Source organism: Coffea arabica, chromosome 6e (assembly GCF_036785885.1).
Source record: "Coffea arabica cultivar ET-39 chromosome 6e, Coffea Arabica ET-39 HiFi, whole genome shotgun sequence".
In the NCBI taxonomy this organism is placed as follows: Eukaryota; Viridiplantae; Streptophyta; class Magnoliopsida; order Gentianales; family Rubiaceae; genus Coffea; species Coffea arabica.
Window position 1 is genome coordinate 1,923,338 of NC_092321.1, and position 22,288 is coordinate 1,945,625.

General features: G+C 37.6%; 4 protein-coding genes across 5 annotated transcripts; 3 read left to right on the forward strand and 1 right to left on the reverse strand.

Moving 5' to 3' along the window:
• The first annotated feature begins 1,644 nt into the window (after positions 1–1,644).
• On the forward strand, positions 1,645–4,674 carry LOC113697211 (uncharacterized protein At5g02240-like). Its single transcript, XM_027216728.2, has 7 exons — positions 1,645–1,956; positions 2,394–2,665; positions 2,754–2,790; positions 2,874–2,971; positions 3,408–3,469; positions 4,151–4,274; positions 4,391–4,674. Exons 1-7 carry the CDS (start codon positions 1,737–1,739, stop codon positions 4,508–4,510), a joined length of 933 nt encoding a protein of 310 aa, XP_027072529.1. The 5' UTR covers positions 1,645–1,736; the 3' UTR covers positions 4,511–4,674.
• A 484-nt stretch (positions 4,675–5,158) lies between these two features.
• On the forward strand, positions 5,159–6,473 carry LOC113696064 (UPF0161 protein At3g09310-like). Of its 2 annotated transcripts, none has more exons than XM_072054292.1 (5): positions 5,159–5,469; positions 5,579–5,648; positions 5,762–5,821; positions 5,939–6,083; positions 6,303–6,473. In XM_072054292.1, the coding sequence occupies exons 1-5, from the start codon at positions 5,305–5,307 to the stop codon at positions 6,316–6,318; spliced, it is 456 nt and encodes a 151-aa protein (XP_071910393.1). In that variant the 5' UTR covers positions 5,159–5,304; the 3' UTR covers positions 6,319–6,473. The 2 variants fall into 2 exon arrangements, with proteins under 2 accessions (XP_071910393.1, XP_027071189.1); XM_027215388.2 differs by having other exon boundaries at positions 5,161–5,469; positions 5,939–6,079.
• Positions 6,474–6,697: 224 nt separating this feature from the next.
• LOC113696063 (oxysterol-binding protein-related protein 3A) lies at positions 6,698–11,842 on the reverse strand. The gene is made up of 10 exons (XM_027215387.2): positions 11,302–11,842; positions 10,970–11,063; positions 10,505–10,621; positions 10,343–10,415; positions 10,118–10,236; positions 9,448–9,569; positions 8,697–8,873; positions 7,938–8,082; positions 7,322–7,500; positions 6,698–7,146 (listed from the first exon to the last, which is right to left on the reverse strand). Exons 1-10 carry the CDS (start codon positions 11,406–11,408, stop codon positions 6,894–6,896), a joined length of 1,386 nt encoding a protein of 461 aa, XP_027071188.1. The 5' UTR covers positions 11,409–11,842; the 3' UTR covers positions 6,698–6,893.
• A 4,759-nt stretch (positions 11,843–16,601) lies between these two features.
• Positions 16,602–21,640, forward strand: LOC113697289 (RHOMBOID-like protein 1). Its single transcript, XM_027216843.2, has 6 exons — positions 16,602–17,804; positions 18,916–19,079; positions 19,800–19,963; positions 20,049–20,308; positions 20,510–20,636; positions 21,248–21,640. The coding sequence occupies exons 1-6, from the start codon at positions 17,443–17,445 to the stop codon at positions 21,368–21,370; spliced, it is 1,200 nt and encodes a 399-aa protein (XP_027072644.1). The 5' UTR covers positions 16,602–17,442; the 3' UTR covers positions 21,371–21,640.
• Positions 21,641–22,288: the final 648 nt, after the last annotated feature.

A 22,288-nucleotide genomic window follows, 5' to 3' on the forward strand; every position in this document is an offset into this window, starting at 1 on the left:
CACTCCAATCGAGAGCCCTGGCTCCCACCACAATCATGCTCGTATCATCATTTCAGCGGGTTCAAAGAATTTGTTCGAGGCTGTCAACGTAATATACGGTCAGTAACAACAAGGCACTAAGAGCCCGCCAAGACTTAAAACGTCTCAATCTGTGGGAGGTCAAAGTTTTAATCTTGATTCTTATCTTGTCACTTAATTGTGATTTTCTTTGATGAAAAAATTTCGTCAACCTTTTCTTTTTTTAGATAAATATTATCGTCGTGTGACAGAAAAAAAAAAAAAAACGAGGCACTAAGACTTCATTATTGCCTACAACAAGAAGTGGATGTAACCCATATATGTCTACTACGCAAACACAACACTAGTATTTCTATTTGCAACGAGAAGCGGAACCCAAAACAAAAACACAGGTCCGCAGAAGCAATTCTCAAAGAAAAGTGGGTGAGAACGCGAAGTTTGGCAGAGAGCGTTTATGCGGAATGGAGGGCCAGTCGAGTCACTAAAAAGTTTCTAGGCCAAGCCCAACAATGTGATATGGGCTGAGCGTTGACTATCTTTCCATGGACTCGAGACAACAATTAATTATTTCATTCAAAAGCCGTCAAATGTCGAAACAGCTGGTGGTGCGTCCTTTTCGAGTTTGGACAAAGAAAGCAGCTGGTGGTGGTGAGCCATTCCGTACGGCACTGGTGGTTGAGCTATATTTTTAGGAATGGTCCAAAGGCCGCCGCTAAGGGAATAGGAGGAATTAGTACCAGTTGAAATGCAATCGATGAAAAGACGTGAATCGGTCAAACGGTCTCAGATATAAGATTTACTATCAACAAACAACAGCAGGCGAATCAATTTGGGAATTTGGCTGCAAAATGCAATCTCATATGGACAGATCAAAAGACGAAAAGTTTCATGATTTAACACGCTCAACAAGCTACTTAATTGACAGTTTTTAACAGGTGTAAGGCTAGTTCTGCGTCCAATTAAAACCTGTATGTATGAGTTGTTCATCTTACTTACCAGTTACCAATGGGGATGATTTTGTAGTCTTAGACTGGTACTATTTTTTTTTTTTTTTTTTTTCATCCAGGGATGTCCGGATCAATTCTTACGGGGCCCGACTAATTCTCTAGGGTCCGGAAGAGGAGGTCCCACTCCACACCGAACAGGTAACAACGGGATTCGAACCCTGGTGAACAGGTAGATTACCATATCCTAAGAAGGGGGAGCGAACCGTCCGAACTGCCCCGCAGGGCTAGTAGACTGGTACTAGTGCTAGTATCATTTATTGCTGAAGGCAGGGGGTTGCTGGGGACGTTTTGAATTTTGATGACATAAAATAAAGTCATGCATGCTGCTGCATATTACTATATATTAATATATAACGCATTACTGTCTCTTTCCAAGTCTGAAGGGTTGCGTCAGGACTTGTTATGTTATATTCATCAAAATTAAATACTTCCAACAACAGCAGAACCACGTCGGAATGAGATAAGGTAATTGGGCCGGGACTGACAAAAAAGGGATAAGAATCTCGCACCATTAAGATAATTTAGTATCCGCTAGATATTACCACGGTAATAAATGTAACGGTCGAAAAAAATTCGTCTGTCATATTCGTAAAACGTGTAACTGATTTATTGTTGCATAGCACCACCGGCAAGAGGAAACTTGGGTGGTCGTAGAATCGAACGAGAACTGTCTAGGAATTTCCGAAAAAAAAAAATTTTTTTGGGGTCATAATGGCAACCATGTTGACACGTGTCCCCATCGCCGCCCCGATCCAGCGCCATAATAAATTGAGTCTGGTCAAGTCACTCGACAAAAACAGAGTGCTTGAAGAATTCTGTGCTATCTCACCAGTTGGAAGGCAGAGAAGTTTCGGGAGGCGCCTTCGTATAGCTGCAATGGCCGATTTTAACAAAAGCACTGTTCTTGTCACCGGTGCTGGTGGTAGAACCGGTAACGTGGCATCTCCTCACCCTCTCTGACTTTTCCATTCTTATCTCTTCATCTTTTTTCCCCTGCAATTTCTTGTCTGTAGATGTGTTCTGCTGTTTGATTTTACTACTATGATATTTTTCTGATGTTTGATTTTACTACTATGATTTGTGGAATTTTCGTGTGGAAAGGTTTTAGAGGGTTGTCGTTCTAGGTCGATTTTCTTTCACCATTTCTTTTTATAATATGCCCCGATGATTCAATGTATCCGCTATTTCAGGGCATAGTCAAATTGCTGATATTTTTTTTCCTCCACTTTCGTATCACTAGAACTTGGAGAGATCATGACTATTGAACACAGTGATTCATTTTCGTTAGGCTGAACGAGTGAAACTCATCTGACTCTGAATTTGTGTCTTAGACATTTGTTTGACGTTGATGAATCTGATTGATTGCAGGACAAATTGTTTATAAGAAATTGAAGGAGAGGTCAGACCAGTATATCGCCAGAGGTTTAGTTAGGACTCAGGAGAGCAAGGAGAAAATTGGGGGAGCGGATGATGTTTATGTTGGGGATATTAGGAATTTTGACACCATTGTCCCTCCTATACAGGGTATCGATGCACTTATTATTTTGACAAGTGCTGTGCCCAAAATGAAACCAGGTTTTGATCCAACCAAAGGTGGAAGACCCGAATTCTATTTTGAAGATGGAGCTTATCCTGAACAGGCAATGCCTTTGTAGCCTGTGATCCATACTCTTTATGATTCGGTTACCTTTTGTTTTACATCCCTGATCTCAATTAATACACATTCAGGTTGACTGGATCGGACAAAAGAATCAAATTGATGCAGGTAGAGTTTGTTCTGCCATTTGGAAGTCCAAATCATTTCCTAAAATCTGTTTTTACCGAAACATTTGCGTTCTACTTCCACAGCTAAAGCTGCCGGAGTGAAGCACATTGTACTCATTGGGTCAATGGGAGGAACAGATCCCAATCACCCACTGAACAGCTTAGCGAATGGGAACATACTGGTTTGTACTATCTCATGCCTCAAAATTTTCCGTCACATTTGTGTATCCTTCACTTTCAAATCTGTGGCTCATTTCATTTTACAGGTGTTTCCTCTTGTTATGTAGATAAACAACATGAAGTTCCAAAGAGATGCCTTTCACTTTTGTCTATTGTTGGTCTACACAGCTTCTTAGCAAGCACATCCATGCCTGTTTTCTAATTTTTCACAACTTAATCTTATCATCTGGCTCAAGTTTGAGCAATTTGGAAATCTTTGCTCCCGCTTTTGTTGAAATTTGTCATGTGAAATGAGGCATTGTTCGAGTCTAACTGAAAACATGACTTGATTGGAATGCTTCTCTATGTCAGGCTGTGCTTCCTTTCTCAACCTTCTTTGCTTCTCGTATTTTTTTGACCAAGTAAACTTAACCACAATAATGATTTCCACTGTAATAGATATGGAAGAGAAAGGCTGAACAATACCTGGCAGATTCGGGGATCCCATACACCATTATAAGGTATGCCCATGTTCATCCTATTTATTTTTTCTTATGAAAGATTTCATACAGGCATTTATAAGACAATATACTGACACCATTGGCTCAAAAAGAGCAAATTACTCGGTTACCCACTAAACATTTAAAATGGTGTAGGCTTGGCCGCTCAATTTTTAAAAGTATAAATTTACACGCTCAACTCCCAAACGTGTATAGTTTGTGTATAGTTTGCATCATTCTGCCTGTTCTCACCGTCAAGTTTGTCACATCTAATGACTCACACAAATCACGAGACATAATCAAGAGGCAGACTTGACGGTGAAAGTAGACGGAATATCCACATTTGGGAATTGAGTGGGTGACTTCATACTCTTAAAAGTTGAATGGCCAAAACTATACCATTTCAAAAGTTTTGTGGGCAACCAGATAATTTGCTCGCTCGAGTGAGTAGCATGAATCTTTTTCTAGGATGGGCGTTGTTTTGCATGATCCAAATCTGACAAAGTCCTTCTAAATTGTCTTACCTTGTGCTTATTATTAGTCTCCCCGGGTACATCCACTGATAGTCATCATAAGTGGACACTCAGTGTCTGTAGAAAGAAATTCTATGTGCTGCAAGCTTGATAGCAACTTCACCATGTGCCTACTTGCATACTTACTGCATTGCCTCTAAACCCATGTGCATGTACATGGCTGGAACAGAGCTGGTGGCTTGCAAGACAAAGAAGATGGTGTGAGGGAGCTACTTATTGGAAAGGATGATGAGCTACTTCAGTTGGAAACAAGAACCATTCCCAGGGCTGACGTTGCTGAAGTCAGCATTCAGGTTATCACTTGTGCTTGTAAAAACAAGTTTTTTTTTTTTCATCATAACATGTATACGCAACAAACTTCTCAGCCTATATGGATTGTAAGTCCTGACGATCATAAATTTCTCCACAGGCTCTACAGTTTGAGGAGGCAAAAAATAAGGCATTTGATCTGGCCTCAAAGCCCGAGGGGACTGCCGCACCTACAAAGGATTTCAAGGCTTTATTCTCCCAAGTCACTACTCGCTTTTGATGCATTAGTGTGAAAATCTATGACTCTGGTTGTATATTTGTGACGGATTAAAGTTCAGCAGTTAAGCGTGCGAGTTGCTGTTCAAACTACAACTGACGCTCCCAACTGGGCTATTAATATAAGAAATGCAAGCAGAAATATCTGGAATATCGATTGGCTTGTGATGTTAACGTGCGTTGATTTACTTCCAATTTTATATAAATATATATAATATATCTGAAATATTATTGATTTACTTCCAATTTAATGAAGCAACAATGGGCAATGTAAATCCCAAACAAGGGAAAGGAGAGTGGCCATCAAACCCAATGGCTAATATTATGCCATCCAATATCTGCTGTTTCATTTTTGGTTGAATGATTACATTTACTACCATGGACTCTCGTAGCAATTTCTTGCAACATCAGAAATAGTGTTTGGATACCACAAATATCTCAAATAATATTTCGCTTGCATCATAAACACATTTTTTAACTCATTTTTTTATATTCTCAATTACCTTTTTATCTCATATATATCACATCATAAAAAGTGCTACAGTAATTATTTCAAATAATACTCTATCCAAACAAATAATACTCTATTTCAAATAATACCCAGTATTTAAATATCGTTTTTGGGGATTTTTAATTAGACCCTGCTGCACTCCATCAAAATCCAATTGAAGTGATTTAACCAGAAAAGATATCGAACTCCAAGCAACAAAAAAGAAATAAATAAAGGTGAAAATGGCGCGCAGCTGATAAAGGAAAAGGCCGAGGGTTATTTTGTGAGCCGCCGTTGGAGTCCGAGAAATGGCGACAATCTTGATTCACAACTCCAACTTCCACCACCATGTCCACAAGCAGCACCTGTGCCCTAGTAGATGTGGAAGAAACCCTACCACCGTATCTCTCAATTTCTCGTCTAACCTGATTCATCACTCTAATCTCCGGGCAAGCGTTCCTACAAATAAACCAGTACTGCAACTTCCTTCCTCGACAAACTCATCTCTTTCAATTTATTACTATTCCATCGTGTGTATCCTCTGTAAACGTTTTCTGGTCATATTTTTCCTTCCTCTTGCAGAGACAACGGGGTGCTAGGATTGTTAATTCTTCGGAGAAAGAGAAGGAATCCATCCAGAGCAACTCAGAAGGCATGGTGATTCTCTCTGTTATTTCGGTCCTCCTTTCAAATTTAAAAGCATGTTTCAGGTTATGCTAGTATTCCCTTTTTTTTTTTAAAGAGTCTGGAATTTCTTCTGTTCAGATGAAGAGGCGTATGATTTGGGGGTCAAAGCTGCATTGTCCGTGCTCAGATTCTACAAAAGTTTGTATATATATCTTTTAAGCGCCTTTTTTTTTTTTTGTTTTGGGGGGGCATTCGGGTGGGGATGGAATGGAAGAAGAAAAGAAGTTCCTAATGCCGTCATATTTATTTGGATAGGGGAAATCTCGCCGTTGTTGCCAAAGAGTTGTCGTTTCGTTCCAACATGCAGCGAGTATTCCATGATTGCTTACAAGAAATATGGATTTGCTAAGGGAACCGTTTTGACTGCTTGGCGTCTATGTCGCTGCAATCCTCTTGGTACGTACGTACTACTACTGTACCACAATCCTCTCTTTGTCTCGATACTTAACAACACATGAATAAGAGCACCCGGCCAGATCTGTTTTCTTCTCTCTATCTGCCTCATTTACCATCTTTGCAACTATTTCCTGCCTCCTCCTTCTTCAATATTAGATCATATGCTGCTATATTCATCTACTAGATCTGATTTATTTATTTTTTTTAAATGATGATACTCCAGGAGGCTCTGGCTTTGATCCCCCAAGATGGTTTGATGAGACGAGACCAACACAGCATTGAATCCCTCACTTCGATAGTTTGGTGCACAGCACACGAGATTCTCAGTGCCACTTTTTTTTAGTAACAATTCAGTGTCATTTCTATATTTATGTTAAATGTCCTATTTATTTAATTCATCATGCGTTGTTTATTTACATGATAAGTGAAATTGACGCTGAATTTGGCACCGAATAGTGACATGAATTTGGCACCGAATAGTGACATAGAGGATCCCAACTGGACGTACAGAGACTGTGATGCCAAAATAATTTCTTTGCCAGTATACTTACTTCTCATGTTCCCCAGACCGACCCAAATTATCAGTACGTATGATCCAACTCAAATGAAAATGATGTATAACAAGAAGAAAAAGGACTGGTTGCTTTTCATTTTCTAACGGCCAGCTGTTCTTTTAGAAGTAATAAAAAAAAAAGAGAGAGTAGATTCCATCTCATATTCACACTAAAATAAAGAAATAATAGTGAATTACAACAACATATCTCACTGAAATAAATTGGCCAAAAGCCACAGACGGAAATGATGGATGGAATCCCTACTCTGAAGCTGCAGCGACATCCTGGTATTGCCATGGATTGAACGCCGTGGAACCGATATCTATCCCGCCGACATTGTCTGAACCATCAATAGCAGCACGATGTTGAGCATATTTGCCATTGTAGTTGTAGACTTCCAAGTCACCCCAGGGCGTCGCTGATATTTCAGTTGATAAGTCGAACCATCTTGGTTTATGTTCATCACCCTTGGCTTCACGCATTTTCTTTTCGGCTCTTTGCCTCTCTTCCAAACTGGGGGAGCAACGAGGAACAAAAAAAATAAAATCAATTTATTTCAGAAGTTCAAGCTTTTATCCAACTCTCCATTACTACTTTACCACGCAGAACAAAATGTATTCCTTCTACTTCCCCAATCCCCTGTTATTTTGTGTGTGTGTGTGTGTGTGTGTGAGAGAGAGAGAGAGACCTGCTCTTTTCTGCCGCAGCCTTGGATAGGTCACCCTTCTCAAGTGCTTGCCGATCAGGACGTAAGCGAGAATCAGACTCCAACAGCTTGCTGGGTGCAGTTTCAAAGCTGTTTACCTTGTGCCCGAAATGCGTATACTGAAATTTGTCATTTTCAGGTGCACCGGCAACCCTCCATACCTGCCGCAACAACAAAAGAAGCTCATTATTTCCTAGTAATTGGCAACAATAAACTAATTGACAGTTAGTCCATGAATACTACTGAATCCTAGTATTTTCTTTTGTTAAAATATTCAACCATTGCCATTAAGACTATGTTCAATAGTGGCTTCAGACCATGTTGCAGTTCATTAAGACCATACTTCTAATTGGCAATTGTCTTGTGAGCGACAGAAATAGAGTTGCAATATTTTATTGCTGGCACCAAGAAAGCCTTGCCAAAGTAAAAGTGGACTTGCTACATTAAAATAATATCACGTCAGGTTCAAATTTGGCAAGCACAATGTGATCGCAAAAGTAACCAGACCAAGCATATGTCCAAATTGGCAAATCTAACAAGTACGAGGGAATTCCATATTTATGTACAGATCAAAATAAATAAAAGCACTGAAGCTGACCTCCTCCAGCTTTGTGCCAGGAAGCGGTTCTCCTTCCAAATCGCATGGTTGAAAGTTCATGAACTCATTCCATTTTCCTGTCATTAGAATTTTGGGCTCTTCGTCACCATTGTATACATATCCGTCAACTTCATAGCGACCAGCCCTAATAAACAGAAGCAGCGATGTTTCACAATCTGAAGGCACGTTAAGCAAACTAAACGAATAAAAGAAAGCAAACATGGTGAAGCTTCTTACAAAAACACAAGATTCTTAGGTTGCTGCTGGAGTAACTTATCTGATATATCAATTTAAAAAGCATTTTAACAGTAATCCAACGACAACCCAAGGTGTTGATAGGATGTCTAAAAACATATTGTTGTTACTTCAAAATTTAACATAAAAAATTGACAGCATAATGAATTTTTGGAAAGTATTCAGTACAAATTTCATACTTGGTATATTGTTTGTACAGAAGTGATAACTCGTCTCTTGCAGGAAGCTCAAAATGGAAAAAAGATATCTCATTATACAGAATGGGAGGATTTGGTTTTACATAAGCATGAGATTGTTACGTGAACTAGAATCCAGAAAAATGTCAATGTGGGTGGTTCAACAGAATAGAAGAATTTGATTCTACATGGAGCAGGTCATACGTAAACTCAAGGTTAGAACTTCTAAACATCTTGAAGCAAAATATCTCTGATCAGCAAATAAGCCAAATTTACCAAAAAAAATCTGTCAACAGTTGTAAACTTTACAGTGTGTATAACCACATACCCGAACCAACCACAAGGTTGAAAATACAGCACGACTTTGTCCCCAGTGGTCAAGTTTGTCAAGATCATCTCCCCAGGTGAATCAATCCAGGTTCGACCAAATATAAGATTGTTAATTTTTGTCTGTGGTGGAACCAAGTCAAGGATGACACCATCTCTTTTAAGTGTCAGCCGTGTCCTGGATATTCATATGAATAAAGCAAGATGTTACCATATAGCTTGACCAAAACACAATCTCATGTGTTTGACACATCAAGGAACTTAATTGACTAGTATATCCCGAAGCCCAGTATAAGTTCCTAAATCAGAATATGCAGATTTAAAAGCATCAAAATTTTGAAAATGACAAAATCCCATTTTAAAAAATAAAAAACTGAAGAAACAAGCAGGTACATTCACATAGTTTTCACATCAGACGTAGAATTTGGTCAGAAATACGTCTTGGATTTCTCTTGTGGCCTTGAATGGAGGAAAAACCTCATAGTTCACATTTTCCTAAGTTCCAACAGATTAAGGAACGCAAATGAACATTTGATCGCAACAAAAACTGTAAAGCAGGCAATCCAATAAGGGAAAAAACCTAATTTATGTTAGATAAGATCCACAGACATGTCTACAAGTAAATGCAATGATGTCTTCCATTTTTTGACCATCAAGTTCACAGAATAAGTAGCACTTTGGACAACCTTTCAAATTGAATAAACAAGACAAAATGAGTGTCTAAAGACAGATTACCAAAACACAGCTCTTACCTTCCAAGGGGATAAACTTCAACTGAGTTGCCCAAGAATTTGGTCTTCACCTTTGAAGTTATATCATAAACAAAATGGTCATTTTCGGCATGAGCTGCACTCATGGGAGGGTGATGGCTTACCTGATACCAAAGAAGTCAGTTACGGACAAAACCACAACCGTGATGTATTTTGCACATCAGAGACACAAAACACCAATAGAACTGTACAACGATTGTGAAACAGCAGCTAGTCTAACTAACTAAACTAGTTCCTTCCCATTAGTCTTAGTGCTCCCGAGAGTTCACTGGTTCACCACACACACACACACCCCCCCCCCCCAAAAAAAAAAAAAAAACCTTTCAGTTGAGTTATTTAGATATCAAAAGAATAATTTTTAATAGCAAGGTCTCTCCCCCTTTAACTTCCAAAATTGATTTCTTTAAATGATCAAGGACTTGGTGGCTAACTAACCAACAATTTTTCTCATGAAATGGGCATATAAGGAGCAAAATAAATTCTTTATTTATTGTACTCATGTAAATTGTTAACTAAATTGACCCATCAAGAGTGCCCATATGACTTAATAAACATTAAGAGTTCCCTTGTCAAAGAGAGCAACCAAAGGAGCACAAAGAGAAGCAAACAGTAAAACAGGAGTGCTAAACAGCAATGATGCTTCATAGCTGACCTGCTCTGCTATAAATGTAATCCCACCATGGTTGATCATTTCATAAGTTTCACCAAGAATTGGATTGAAAGGTTTCCAAGTGCGCTGGTAAGCATAATACAAGGATATAAACCAGGAAGCTGCAAAATTTGGTTTAACATCAGCTGATGAGCTGCCATTATTTCAGCACATGTGTAAAGAAGTGAATGAGAAAAGAAGTGCTGAATTTCAAAACAGAAACATTACCAGCATAAACGAGTCTCATATGTGGGTCATTACATTGATCCGCCAAGTCTAGTAGGTAGGAATATTCCATTAACTGTGATGGAAGTTTTGCATAGCAACAAACTGATCAGTGAAACAGTACTGAGAATCATCTACGGATTATGAACTGCAATTTACACAAACCTCGGCCATCCTCTGAAGCATTGTCATAGGCTCAAAGATAAGAACCGGTAGTGTCACCATTGATGTGACATCGGACCCAATATACTTTTGCATCATCTTCCAATAATTGTCGCGATCCTGCAAGAGAAATACTCACGGGTGAGGATGAGCAAACCAAGCAGTAAACATTGCAAAATTGTGCAAAATTGTGAAGTTACAGAATCATCCATTCATTTCGTTTGCGTTATCTAACCATAAGCATGATATGCCGGCTAACGTATTAATGAGCTTTTCCAGCACTAATAGTACTAGAACGAGATCTCTTGCTCTATGTGATAAAGTGTAAATATCTGTTTTCACAAACAATTGCACTGAAAAAAAAACTGTGCCAATTTTTTTATATTAAAATGAACAATAAGAATTATCCCAAAAATATGGTAATAAGCATCAAGGGGAGGGGGTCAAGAAGGAAAAGGCAAAAAGTACCTCCTCCTTCCATCTTCCTTTCTGAGCTTCCGACTCGGCATCTCCACTGCCCCCTTCGGGATTTATAACTTCCAGCCCTTCATATCCAAGCAACCTAGAGGACAGCAATATCTTTCGAATAAAAAAGACGCATATAAATCAAGAAAGCATGAAAATTGTTTAAGGCTTTAAGCAAAGTTCAAACGTGATAGCTTCGACAAGATGTTTGGATAATTGAGGAGTAACAAGAAAAGAAAAATTTAATCATCTCTACCCCCACATAAATTCAAGTAAACGAACAAACTCCAAAAGGGAAGTGAAAGATTAAAAAACATTTGTTGATACGAGTTTACCCGTTAACTGATTTGGACACAACACTGCCGAAATTAGACAAGCCCCACGCTATGGAGGTAAAGAACCCACCGCCTCCGTCGCCACCACTAGTTTGTTTCTGCGCCATCTGTGAGAAGTCCCCTTTTGCTCAAATCTAAACCCTCAGTCTCTCAATATTAAGTTGAGGTTTCGACAAAGAAAGAAGAAAGATTAGAACAACAATTCAACGCAGATATAATGTTGGATTTGGAAAAACTTAGTGGTTGACTGGATTTAAAGGAGAATACAATGAGAACATGAGACGATGACTGGATTTACATTTCAGTAGGATGGTCCCTGGCTGGTTCTTTTGTTTGAACTAGTCAAAAATGAACCATTGCTTCTTTTTTTTTTTTTTTTTGTCGACACAAGAATGTCCGATCAATTTTTACGGGTCCCGACTAATTTCCTGTGATCCGGGTCCGATGCCCCAACCCGACCCTAGCACATTAAATGCGCGGAGAAATCCAACAGAGCTGATCCTGTTGGAGGAGGTTACCGCTGGACCATTCATGCGTCCCTACAAAATGAACCATTTCGTTCTACTTTATTTTGTGCTTTTCTTTCTTATTACGATTTACGGGTCAAATGAGTGGATATTTCTTTCAACTCTCGGTCGCGGATCAGGGCGTTGAATGAATTGTACGCGTTTACGAAAAGTACAGTTGTTCTACGCCAGTCGTTGACAAAATATGACACCCCTTTTGCATTATGAGATTCCCTTGAATCTTCGACTTCTCGAACCCTTAGTCCGACGCTGCGACATTTTCCCCAAGGGTAAATCATTCAAAAGTTTCTGACCAGTTTTTGACAACCACTTTTTTTTTTTTCCTAATAAATTTCATCGTATTTTACTTTCAAAATATTAACATTACGTGATTTATAAATTTAAATTAACAAAATTTAGTCGTACTTAATTTTTCATTCTGAAATCACTATGTGACTCGTCTGTAATAATTTTATATGTCCAAAAAGAACGGATCCCACTTTTTTAGTTGTAAAATTAGATATAAATTATATTAGATCACACTTTTTAGAGAAAAATCAATACAATTTGGGTTAAATCCTATAGCAAAAATGAAAATCTGTCTAGTCATTTGTTTAATTATGAATAAAATCTAACCTTTTTGGTTCTCAGAAAAATAATCACATATAAGCTACGTGATGAATCCAGGGTAAAAAATGATCGAAAATTTAGATTGAAATCAAATTTTACTTAATTATATTTTCAAGAGACATAAAGTTATCATTTTTATAGTAAATGATGAAAAATTTCATTTAGTGAAATGTGAGTGATGTCTTGAATAATTTTCTCTTTTTGAAGCATAAAATATAATATTTCTTTGTATTTTCCAAAGTTTTCTGACTTTATTCAGAAAAAAAAAGAGTAAATCTTATATATATAGACAATATATATACTATCATTATTAGATTCATAATATATATGCAAAGGTTAAATTTAAAATTTACATAGTTATTATTTATCCAACACTAATATTGTAGAAAAGATTAATTCCATATAACTAATAGTAAATCATAAAAAACAAAAACAAAAACAAAAAAAAGGCCTAGCTCAATAATAAGAAGGCTGGCCCGCTGCATGCTGCATCGCTATGTTGGGGCCGGTCGAGGCCCAAACTTGTGGCTACAACGTTTTAAGCGTTTCAGTTTATGTCTGGATACATGGATTTTGGCCCTACAGATAAACCTAAAGCAACTTGGGTACGAGGCTGTCCAAGTTCTTCATAGGTATTGAGTAGGTACGACTCTTGCTTCTTTGATCCAACATCCTCAAGAGCATGAAACCGTTCTATACCGCCCCTGGCCATTTGGTCCAGTGGTCATCACCCTCTTTGGTGGTGCTGGAGGTCAGGGCTGCCTCCCTCAAATTTGCCACAATATAAAAGGGTGCGATCATACCAGCACTAATGCACCGGATCCTATCAGAACTCTGAAGATATGGTGCCTACATCAAGACTTTGTGTTATGACCTATAATGACGGGTGACAATTTGGACGATGAGATTAATCAAAGGTTATCTTGTGAAGGAATCATGGAGCTGCAACTGATAGCTTCTTCCCGCTTAGATGGACATCGTACAAAAAGGTCTAACAAAGCTATTTGGTTCTGAAAGGAGAATGTTAAATATTACAAAATATATATATTTTTTTTTATTTTACATACGTCACGTCACAGCATAAAATTACGAACACAACAATTACAAATTAGATGATGAATATCTTCCAACCTCGAGACCCATTATAGAGAAACTAATTGGACCCATGACTTGGGCAAGTTCTTATGTCAGACCATTTTTTCACAAAAAAAAAAAAATTAAATAAAAACACTTATGCGTATTGGAACTTAAAGTGAAAAAGAGAAATAAAAATTGACAAAAAAAAACTTTTTTCCCTTCTTTTTTTCGACTTTACTACTAGCTTTGTGTCAATGGAAATTTTCTATGATGGTCTAGAACAACTTTCTACTTAGAAGGCCTAGTAGTCGCTCCTGCAAAGTAGTTGCTTCATAATCAATGGAAGATTTCCAAGGAAATGTAAGAGAGTCTCACTTGATTCTATTTAACATGTCAAGTGATCACATTTAATATGTGAATTATCAAATTGAGTCTTTTATATATGCGTATGGAATCTTTTTAATTGGTCTTGAACCAATTGCTATGCATGCTAAATAGTTACTCCGGACCAATATTAAATTCTTATAAAGTTACTATAGAAATATAAAATTTCTATGCACAGGAACAACATAATTGATATAAAAATGTACGATTTGTATCTTCACAGAGTTATTATTTATTTTTACTAATCAATATATTAAACTGCTTATACAAATGTATAATAACATTTGTACAAACAAAATTTATTTTGCAAATAACAATTATTTATCATACACAATGGACAGAGACACTAAAGTGTGACGGATTTTACTTAGATGTGGTTTTTTGATAAGTTATTTAATTTTGCCTAAAAAAATATAGTGATATAAGCATTTGAATGAAAGTAATAAATCAACACTAATGAAAATTAATATTAGAGAATAAAATATCTAAAAACCTTAAGAAGTAATGCGCAGAACAGACTGTCATGGTACTCCTTAGAAAACTTCTAAAATATCTCAACAGGTAAACGTGTATAGATATAAATAGATTCTCTCTCTCTCTCTCTCTCTCTTGCAAGTTGATAAAAGTTCAATTCAATTTGCGAAAAGTGGTTAAGGTTAGTAGAAAGTTGTCCAAAAGTCTACTGACTTTGCAAAAAAGACATCAGCCTCGTCCCGGGGGAGTATGGGGTCTCTTTAGGTCTAGCAGGCTCCCTTGTGGAGTTTGATATCCCACGTCGGGGTTGGGGGGTTTGGGTCAATGTTTTCAGAACCGGACCGGACCGGCCGGTTCAACCGGTTGGACCGCGAACCGGACAGGCCACCGGTCCGGTCTATAGCTAAAGCCGGAGAATAATGAAAAATCGCTAGAAACCGGATGACCCGGATGAACCATGAAAAACCGCTTAGACCGGGAACCGGCGATTTTTGAAACTTTTCGAAAATAATGTCCAGATTGAAACTTTTCGAAACGGTCTATAGCTAAAGCCGGAGAGTAATGAAAAATCGCTAGAAACCGGATGACTCGGATGAACCGTGAAAAACCGCTTAGACCGGGAACCGGCGATTTTTGAAACTTTTCGAAAATAATGTCCAGATTGAGGCCAACAAGAATCGAACACCAAACCTTGCGAATACAACAAAGACTTATTACCATTTAACCACAGCTAGCGGACGAAATTATTTTGTGTAAATATCTACTTAAGTTGAAGTGAAAAATTAAAAATACCCCAGCCTAAGCCCATAACTCCTAAAACACATCAGATTTATTTCTTTTTAATGTTCAACTTTCTCTTTCTTTCCTCTTTTCTTTTGTCACTCCCTTTTTAATCAAAACTCTTTAGTTTTAATTTATTGATATTTTCTTCCATCTTTTAATTTTTTTTGTCCATTAAATTGAAAAAATTAAAAAAGAATTATTTTCTTTAACCCTAAAGACTAATTATTAAATGTCACAATCATTCACTTTTATCTCATTTTTTTGTTTCTTATCAAGTTTGCATTTCTATTTTCGATTCTCTTAACTTTCTTCAAACTCCAAATTTCTTTTTTTTTAAAAAAAATTGCAATCTCTAAATCTCAAAAACGTAAATTAAAATTTGAACTCACAATATCTAAATTCTCATAGACGTGAATTTTGTATAATTTCAAAATATTGTGGTAGTTTTGGGTTGGATTTAAGATTATTTTTTGGTAGATATAATTGAAATTGAGATGAAATTTATTTGTTTCAACTTATAATTTAAAAAATTTATTTCTGAAAATCCAAGTTATTCAAAAATAGTAAACTTTTCATCATATAAAGTTTTAAATTAGCCCAATACATGTCTTATTTTGTGCATATATATATATTTATATAAATTATTTTTTAAAAAATTCATTGAATCGGGGTCAAACCGGTTCGACCGGTTGAACCTTGACCCGAACACTTCACCGGTTCAATTAACGGTCCGAGTTTTAAAACATTGGTTTGGGTGGTTAGTATATTAGTCTTCTATGAGATCTTCAAAAGTTGCCGGCTTTTGAGGGTTCTCACGGGGGTTAAGATCAGTAGCAAGTTATCCAAAAGTCTGCTGACTTTGCAAAAAAAAAAATTTGCAAAAGTGGTGGTGGATTATTTTCCTTTAGAAGTGATCAGATGCCGCAACGGATAGCGGACAATACATTCCCAACCCCAAATCTGAGCAGGATCCGTTGTTGGAGGGAACTCCCGATTAGTTCTGACCATCCTCCCTGTAAATGTTTGAGCTTTCGCTCTCAAGCATTTCCTTTTCGACATAATTATCAAGTTCCTGTTAAAGAAATTGAAAGAAACTGAGTATGGTTAAAAAAGAGGAAACCAAGAAAATTAGAGAATATAGTAAAAATTCACATTTTTCTTATTAATCGCACTCAAATCAGATAGTACATAAAACACTAGCAATTTCTTTAACGGTGATTTAAATTTTTTTTTTTTTTTTGCATAGCTGGCTCCTGCGTCCTCTAACTGGATACTTACAATAATGTATTTTGTCTGTGAGGAAAATTTTCTTGTAGGCGGCATATCAAGAAGAATTTGCCATGAAATGGCGGCGGACGCAAAAGAAAAACGAAGCAATGAGAGAAAATTTTATTGTCCAAGCAAGCAAGTTCACAAACACAAGCAAAGGAAACTCTCTCTCTTAATTAATAATTATCACAAGCCCATTATCGGGTCCTGTTTGTAGCATTAGAAAGAAGGGCTAACTACATATTGTTAGAAAAAAGAAATTGAAGACTTTTTATGTCAACACGCTTTCGTAAAGAATTTTCTCAATTTGTTGGCATAGAAAATTACTAGTAGTTTATAGTGTATAAGGTGCATATATAGAGAGAGAAAAATTAATAAATTCTTTAGAGTGTAGGTGACGGATTTGACAATCCAAAAACTCCTAATTTGACAACTCCTGATTTGAAGTGAGATGGTCCGAATGGGCTCTTAATCACCTGTGGCTGTGTTCGGATTCCGTTCTGACGTGAAAAAGTGGTCATTATGAAACCCCCCACGAACCGCTACCGTCCAAATCCTAAGTTCCTAACGCAGATGGCGGCCGTCTGAAGAAAAGAACAGAAGTTTGCCTGACTTCCTCAAATCTGTCCCAGAAAATTCCTCTCGCGGCGTTTGTTGGGTTACTTACCATACATACCTGATACCTCAATTAGTCAAGTGGTTGACGTTTGCCCGACATCCTCCTCAAACATGTGTCCCAGAAAATTACTCTCACGGCGTTGGTGTTGGTGACGGTGACATGGTGTTGGTGTTTGTTGGGTTACTTACCATACCTCAGTCAGTCAAGTGGTTAAACGTTGACTAAACTGATCTTAATAATGTGTTTAACCACCCTTAACATCTACACCTAAACCGCCTCCGCGTCTTCTTAAGAATCTTCGCTCTTTTTCGACCCACCCCTCGACTCGACCTACATCTTCTTTGTCCCTAAACTAACACTAGTAGATTTCTACTACATTTTACCGTTCTTTTCCTGGAGATGGCAGGAGCAGGAGAAGAAGGGGGTCCGCCACAGCAATCAGATGTCCGAATCAGCGTAAACTCGCGGCGGGTGAGCAACACCGTCCACCCACTCGATGGGCAAACGCCACCCCTCTCCTCCTCCACCCCCACCTCCTTGCCTGCCCCACCACCCCCTGGATACAGAGAAATTAAGCATTTCAAGAAGTGGTTCTCCTGGTTGATACCTGGTTTCGTCGTCGCCAATGTTGTCATGTTTGTGATCACCATGTATGTTAACAACTGCCCCAAAAATTCTGTTTCTTGCGTTGCTGGTTTTCTAGGGAGGTTTTCCTTTCAGCCCTTCAAGGAAAATCCTCTGCTTGGGCCTTCTTCCACCACGTAAGACTTCTCTTGTGCAGTCAATTAATTTATTTATTCGTTCCCCTTTTGGTCATCCCAACCCTTGCTCTTGATGCAAAGCCCGCAATTTATTACTAGTATTTATGGGCGGTTCAAGTTTCGTTTTTAGGCGTTGGAACGTGCCCCTTTTCTGTTTGGATGGTTTTATACGGAATTTGTCATCTGTAAGGCCTCAGAAGCTGTAGGCATATAAGCCAATTGGTGAGTTCTGAAATGATCATGTGGCCTAATTTACTTAAAGCAAACCAACCTCGTTGATGGGAGGATAAGAAAGATCCAAAAGCGAGGAAGAGTGGTTCATGTATCAGTTTAAGGTTTAAGAAATTACAGTAGTAAAGGTGTCTACAGTCTATGTAGTGGTATACGGGTATAAAAACCTACAATGTACGCTAGAGATCTGAGCTACTGAGGCGTTGGGACCATAGAAGTTTTGTGTAAAGGGTGAAAGAAGAATTGGAACTTGAAACTGACTTTGCAATATGAAGCAGTAGTAACTAATTTTATCAGTTGCAGAATAAATGAGACAAGTGAAAAGAAATCAACTTATAAAAGAACTGCAATCCAAAAATATATGAGAAGCCAGCTAATTAAGATGGATGTTCTGGAAATTAATGCATGGAGAATCCTGAGAATCAGATAAGCGGTAAGTACATGCATCAGGTGAAACTGTTTTACAATCATTGTAGTGGCAGCAGAATGTACTTAATAGAATTCCACCTGTGGTTTATAATCCAGAATGCAAATTTTCCAGACTTTGCCTTGGTCCTTGTCCTTGATTCTTTGAGATGGCTGCACTTCGAGATTTTATTTGTTGCATGCATTTGTGTTGTTTGACTAGTGCCACATATGAGGTTAATGCTTTGTTCGTGCTTTGGATTATGTTTTTGTAAAAAATCAAAACTGGGCTTCTTTGTATAATGAGAGTATTTCCAATTCCATGTAGCATGTAGTGGTGGTTGGATACATACATATATGCTGTGCAGCTTTTTGTTTGACGTGTGCTTTTCCTTTTCGCTTAGTAATTGAAGCCATTACTTACCTTTGGAAAAGCAACTAAGAAAGTGTATCTTCCATTTCCTTGTTCTTCTAGGTTACAGAAGTTGGGTGCTTTAGATGTGAGTAAAGTGGTCCATGAACATCAGGGTTGGCGGCTTATTACTTGTATGTGGCTGCACGGCGGAGTGTTTCATTTGCTTGCCAACATGTTGAGTCTTTTAGTGATCGGCATTCGAGTTGAGCAAGAATTTGGCTTTGGTAAAGTGCTGATACTGTTAGACGATGATATGTTGTCTATTACCCTTATCAGTTATTGCACTCAACAGGACTGGTACAAAATGACGACGCTGGTGCTTACTTATGCAGTTGAAATGCCATGCAATTGTTGTTATTTCTCATTTAGGTTTAGCAGTTATACATACATGGTTTGTTAAATATGACCTTACCACTTGATCAAGATCCAGGTGCCAAAATCACAGCATTTAAGGGATAATTGAAGTTAAATTGGCTAAATGATCATATATTTGTAAACTTATTGCTATGATTATCTTGTATAAAAATTTTTTGGTATGGTTGCGTCGGGAAGAATAGTGAAAGGGCATTTTTTCTTGGAACTTGATTATTAGTTACCAAGTCCTTTATGTTACATATTAATTGAAAAACAGTAAGTTTGGCATGTATGTATTTATTGCTTTCCTGAATATGCATGCGAACATTAAACCCTGGCTCTCATTTAACTTGCTTGAAGTCCAATATTACCTTCCAATGTGTACAACTTACCTATTTTTTTGAATGGACAATCGAGTGGACTTCTCTTAACATATGGGTTGACTTCTACTTTTTGCTTGCTTTCTTGGAAAGCTTGGGTGAGGATCCTTCATTGTTAGTAAAATACTTGTTTGAGCACACATTAGTTATGGTCTAATCAAACTCATATAGCTTACCCGTGTAACTGTCTTTCATATTGGTATTTTGTAGTGCGTATTGGATTGCTGTACGTCATCTCTGGTCTCGGGGGGAGTTTGTTTTCGGCACTTTTCTTACAGTCAAATATATCTGTTGGTGCTTCTGGTGCTCTGTTTGGATTACTTGGTGGCATGCTTTCTGAATTGATTACCAATTGGAGTATATATGCCAATAAGGTACTCACCAAACTAATGTTTTTAAGACCTGTCTGAAGAGACAAGATTGTGGTTTGTATATTTATGAACCCTAACTTTTCTTCAGGTAGTATCTTTAGTGACCCTTGTGGTCATAGTTGCTATTAATCTAGCTGTTGGACTTCTCCCTCATGTGGACAACTTTGCTCATATTGGAGGATTTTTATCTGGTTTTCTTCTGGGGTTTGTGTTTCTGATACGTCCCCAGTTTTCATGGGTCAGCCAGAGATATGCTCTTCAAACGTATTCTTCATCATCCCCCAAACATAAATTTAAGGCATACCAATGCATCCTTTGGGTCCTTTCTCTGATTCTTCTGATTGTTGGGTGAGCTTCTCCATACTCTACCTGGGCATGCATACTGATGCTTCTTTAACATGTTCTGGCCTTTACTCTTCTATTCTCTCTTGTTTTCTAATTCTTGAGAATCTAGCTGAATTTCTGCATTTGCATTTCCTATTTTTAAGTCACTTAAATGCAAAAGCAATAGGGTCCTTGTTTAACTGAGAATTAAATTGGACTTCGTAGGTTCACCCTCGGCCTGGTTCTGCTGCTTCGAGGGGTAGATTTAAATGACCATTGTTCCTGGTGTCACTATATGAGCTGTGTTCCTACTTCAAGGTGGAGTTGCAACACACAGCCTGTGTCATGTATGGTGAGTAATGGTTAAAGTTTTCCTCCAACTGTGGTACATTAAAATTTGGGCAAAGTTCCATATTTTATGTGGAAGTTTTATCTTTTCATTGTGTAAGTGTTTGGGCGGGATGAAAAATGGAAAACTGTGTGTATCTTAGGCTGTTTGGCCAAATTTAAAAAACCAAAAGAAGATATATAATCACAATTAACAGATTAGGAACAGTTGAAAAACGTCTACCTTCAGAACCAAGAGTAACCATTCTAGAATGTCCATTCAATCCATAAGGAGTTCAAAATACCCTTAACTTGTCCTCACAAAAAGTAGGCAACATATGTTTTTTACAAGCAGCTGGAGCTATATGAATGAGCTGTTTCATCCAAACTCAGTTGCCTCACAGTGTTCAAGTCTCCTGCTGATAGTGCACAGATATTTCTTTAGTCTCACCTCACAACATCACAACATACTGCATCGCTACTACGGGAAAAAATTTATAAAAGTTATATGCATGTTGATAAAGCATATGGTCCAAGTTTTCTTGGTCTCGTTACCATCATTAAATCAAGACGAAGTTTAACCTTCTGTTGGACTTCTAGGGCACTGCTAAATGTGCTTCAATGTAATTCCTGCAGTCTGATCAAGTGGGGGGCCAGCTGACCTTGACATGCTCAAACAATGGTAAAACGAAGACATATTCCTTGCAAAGTCCCAGTCCATCTCAGATCCAGGGCCTCTGTAGCCAGCTCTGTAGGTGATAGATTGAAGTTCTATGGATGAAGTTTAGAAGGTGGAGCTTTGCTGTATACCTTTACGCTGGTCATAGTTTCCAAATCGGTTTGTATATGCCATTTTTCTGTGAATTAGGGCTCCATGTGAAGGTTGAATGGATACAGGTTTTATCTAATACAGGTCATAGTTTCCAAATTTGTTTGTATATGCCATTTTTCTGTGAATTAGAGCTCCATGTGAAGATAGAATGAATACAGGTTTTATCTAATACAGGTATGTTTTTTCCCCTCCTATAACGACAAGATTTTCTACTGTGTTTTTTTTCTCCTTGCATGAATGCCAATCCATCTAAGTGCATTAAGGTCTTTCTTGCAACGATAGTCAGATACTGGCAATCTTGCACATATCTAAGTTAGTCTTCCGAAGCTTGTAGTTTGAATTGCATTCTGTTACCTCTGTAGAAGAACTAATGGATCCTTTTCATATCATTATAAGGAGTGCAAACTTATTTTCAAGTGCGGGTAACCCATACCGGTTGACAGAGATAGAATTTACAACAATTGATTTAACTTTACTTGAGCAAATTGACATTAAAAAAAATCCTTGATGAAGCAATCCTAATCGCTTGAAAGAAAAATGCCAAGTATAGGTTAAAGATTTATCAATACTAATTGTTGGGATAAAAAATGCTCCTAAAAAATGCCAAGGTACAGGTTAAAGAAAATGCATAGATTGTTGGATGGGTTAAGAGATGGCCCCGCTTTTGGTTAACTTTGTCATTATATTTTTCTTTTCTCATTGAAGGTCTGACCATAATTTATAATTGAAGTTTCATACAAGTGAAACAAAATGGTTAATCTTATTTATATTGATAATGTATACATTAACAAGTTTATATGCATAATAATTAATTTTAATTTGAATTTAAAATCTAAATTTTATAA

Coding starts and splice junctions, on each gene's coding strand:
- LOC113696064 (XM_027215388.2), top strand. CDS start 5,305: ATGGCGACAATCTTGATTCACAACTCCAACTTCCACCACCATGTCCAC. Junction 5,470..5,578: donor GCGTTCCTACAAATAAACCA/GTACTGCAACTT, acceptor TTCCTCTTGCAG/AGACAACGGGGTGCTAGGAT. Junction 6,080..6,302: donor ATGTCGCTGCAATCCTCTTG/GTACGTACGTAC, acceptor ATGATACTCCAG/GAGGCTCTGGCTTTGATCCC.
- LOC113696063 (XM_027215387.2), bottom strand. CDS start 11,408: ATGGCGCAGAAACAAACTAGTGGTGGCGACGGAGGCGGTGGGTTCTTT. Junction 10,622..10,969: donor AAGGAAGATGGAAGGAGGAG/GTACTTTTTGCC, acceptor TTTCTCTTGCAG/GATCGCGACAATTATTGGAA. Junction 7,501..7,937: donor CTGGCACAAAGCTGGAGGAG/GTCAGCTTCAGT, acceptor TTGTTGCGGCAG/GTATGGAGGGTTGCCGGTGC.
- LOC113697289 (XM_027216843.2), top strand. CDS start 17,443: ATGGCAGGAGCAGGAGAAGAAGGGGGTCCGCCACAGCAATCAGATGTC. Junction 19,080..19,799: donor TGAGCAAGAATTTGGCTTTG/GTAAAGTGCTGA, acceptor GGTATTTTGTAG/TGCGTATTGGATTGCTGTAC. Junction 19,964..20,048: donor GGAGTATATATGCCAATAAG/GTACTCACCAAA, acceptor ACTTTTCTTCAG/GTAGTATCTTTAGTGACCCT.
- LOC113697211 (XM_027216728.2), top strand. CDS start 1,737: ATGGCAACCATGTTGACACGTGTCCCCATCGCCGCCCCGATCCAGCGC. Junction 2,666..2,753: donor ATGGAGCTTATCCTGAACAG/GCAATGCCTTTG, acceptor ATACACATTCAG/GTTGACTGGATCGGACAAAA. Junction 3,470..4,150: donor ATCCCATACACCATTATAAG/GTATGCCCATGT, acceptor TGGCTGGAACAG/AGCTGGTGGCTTGCAAGACA.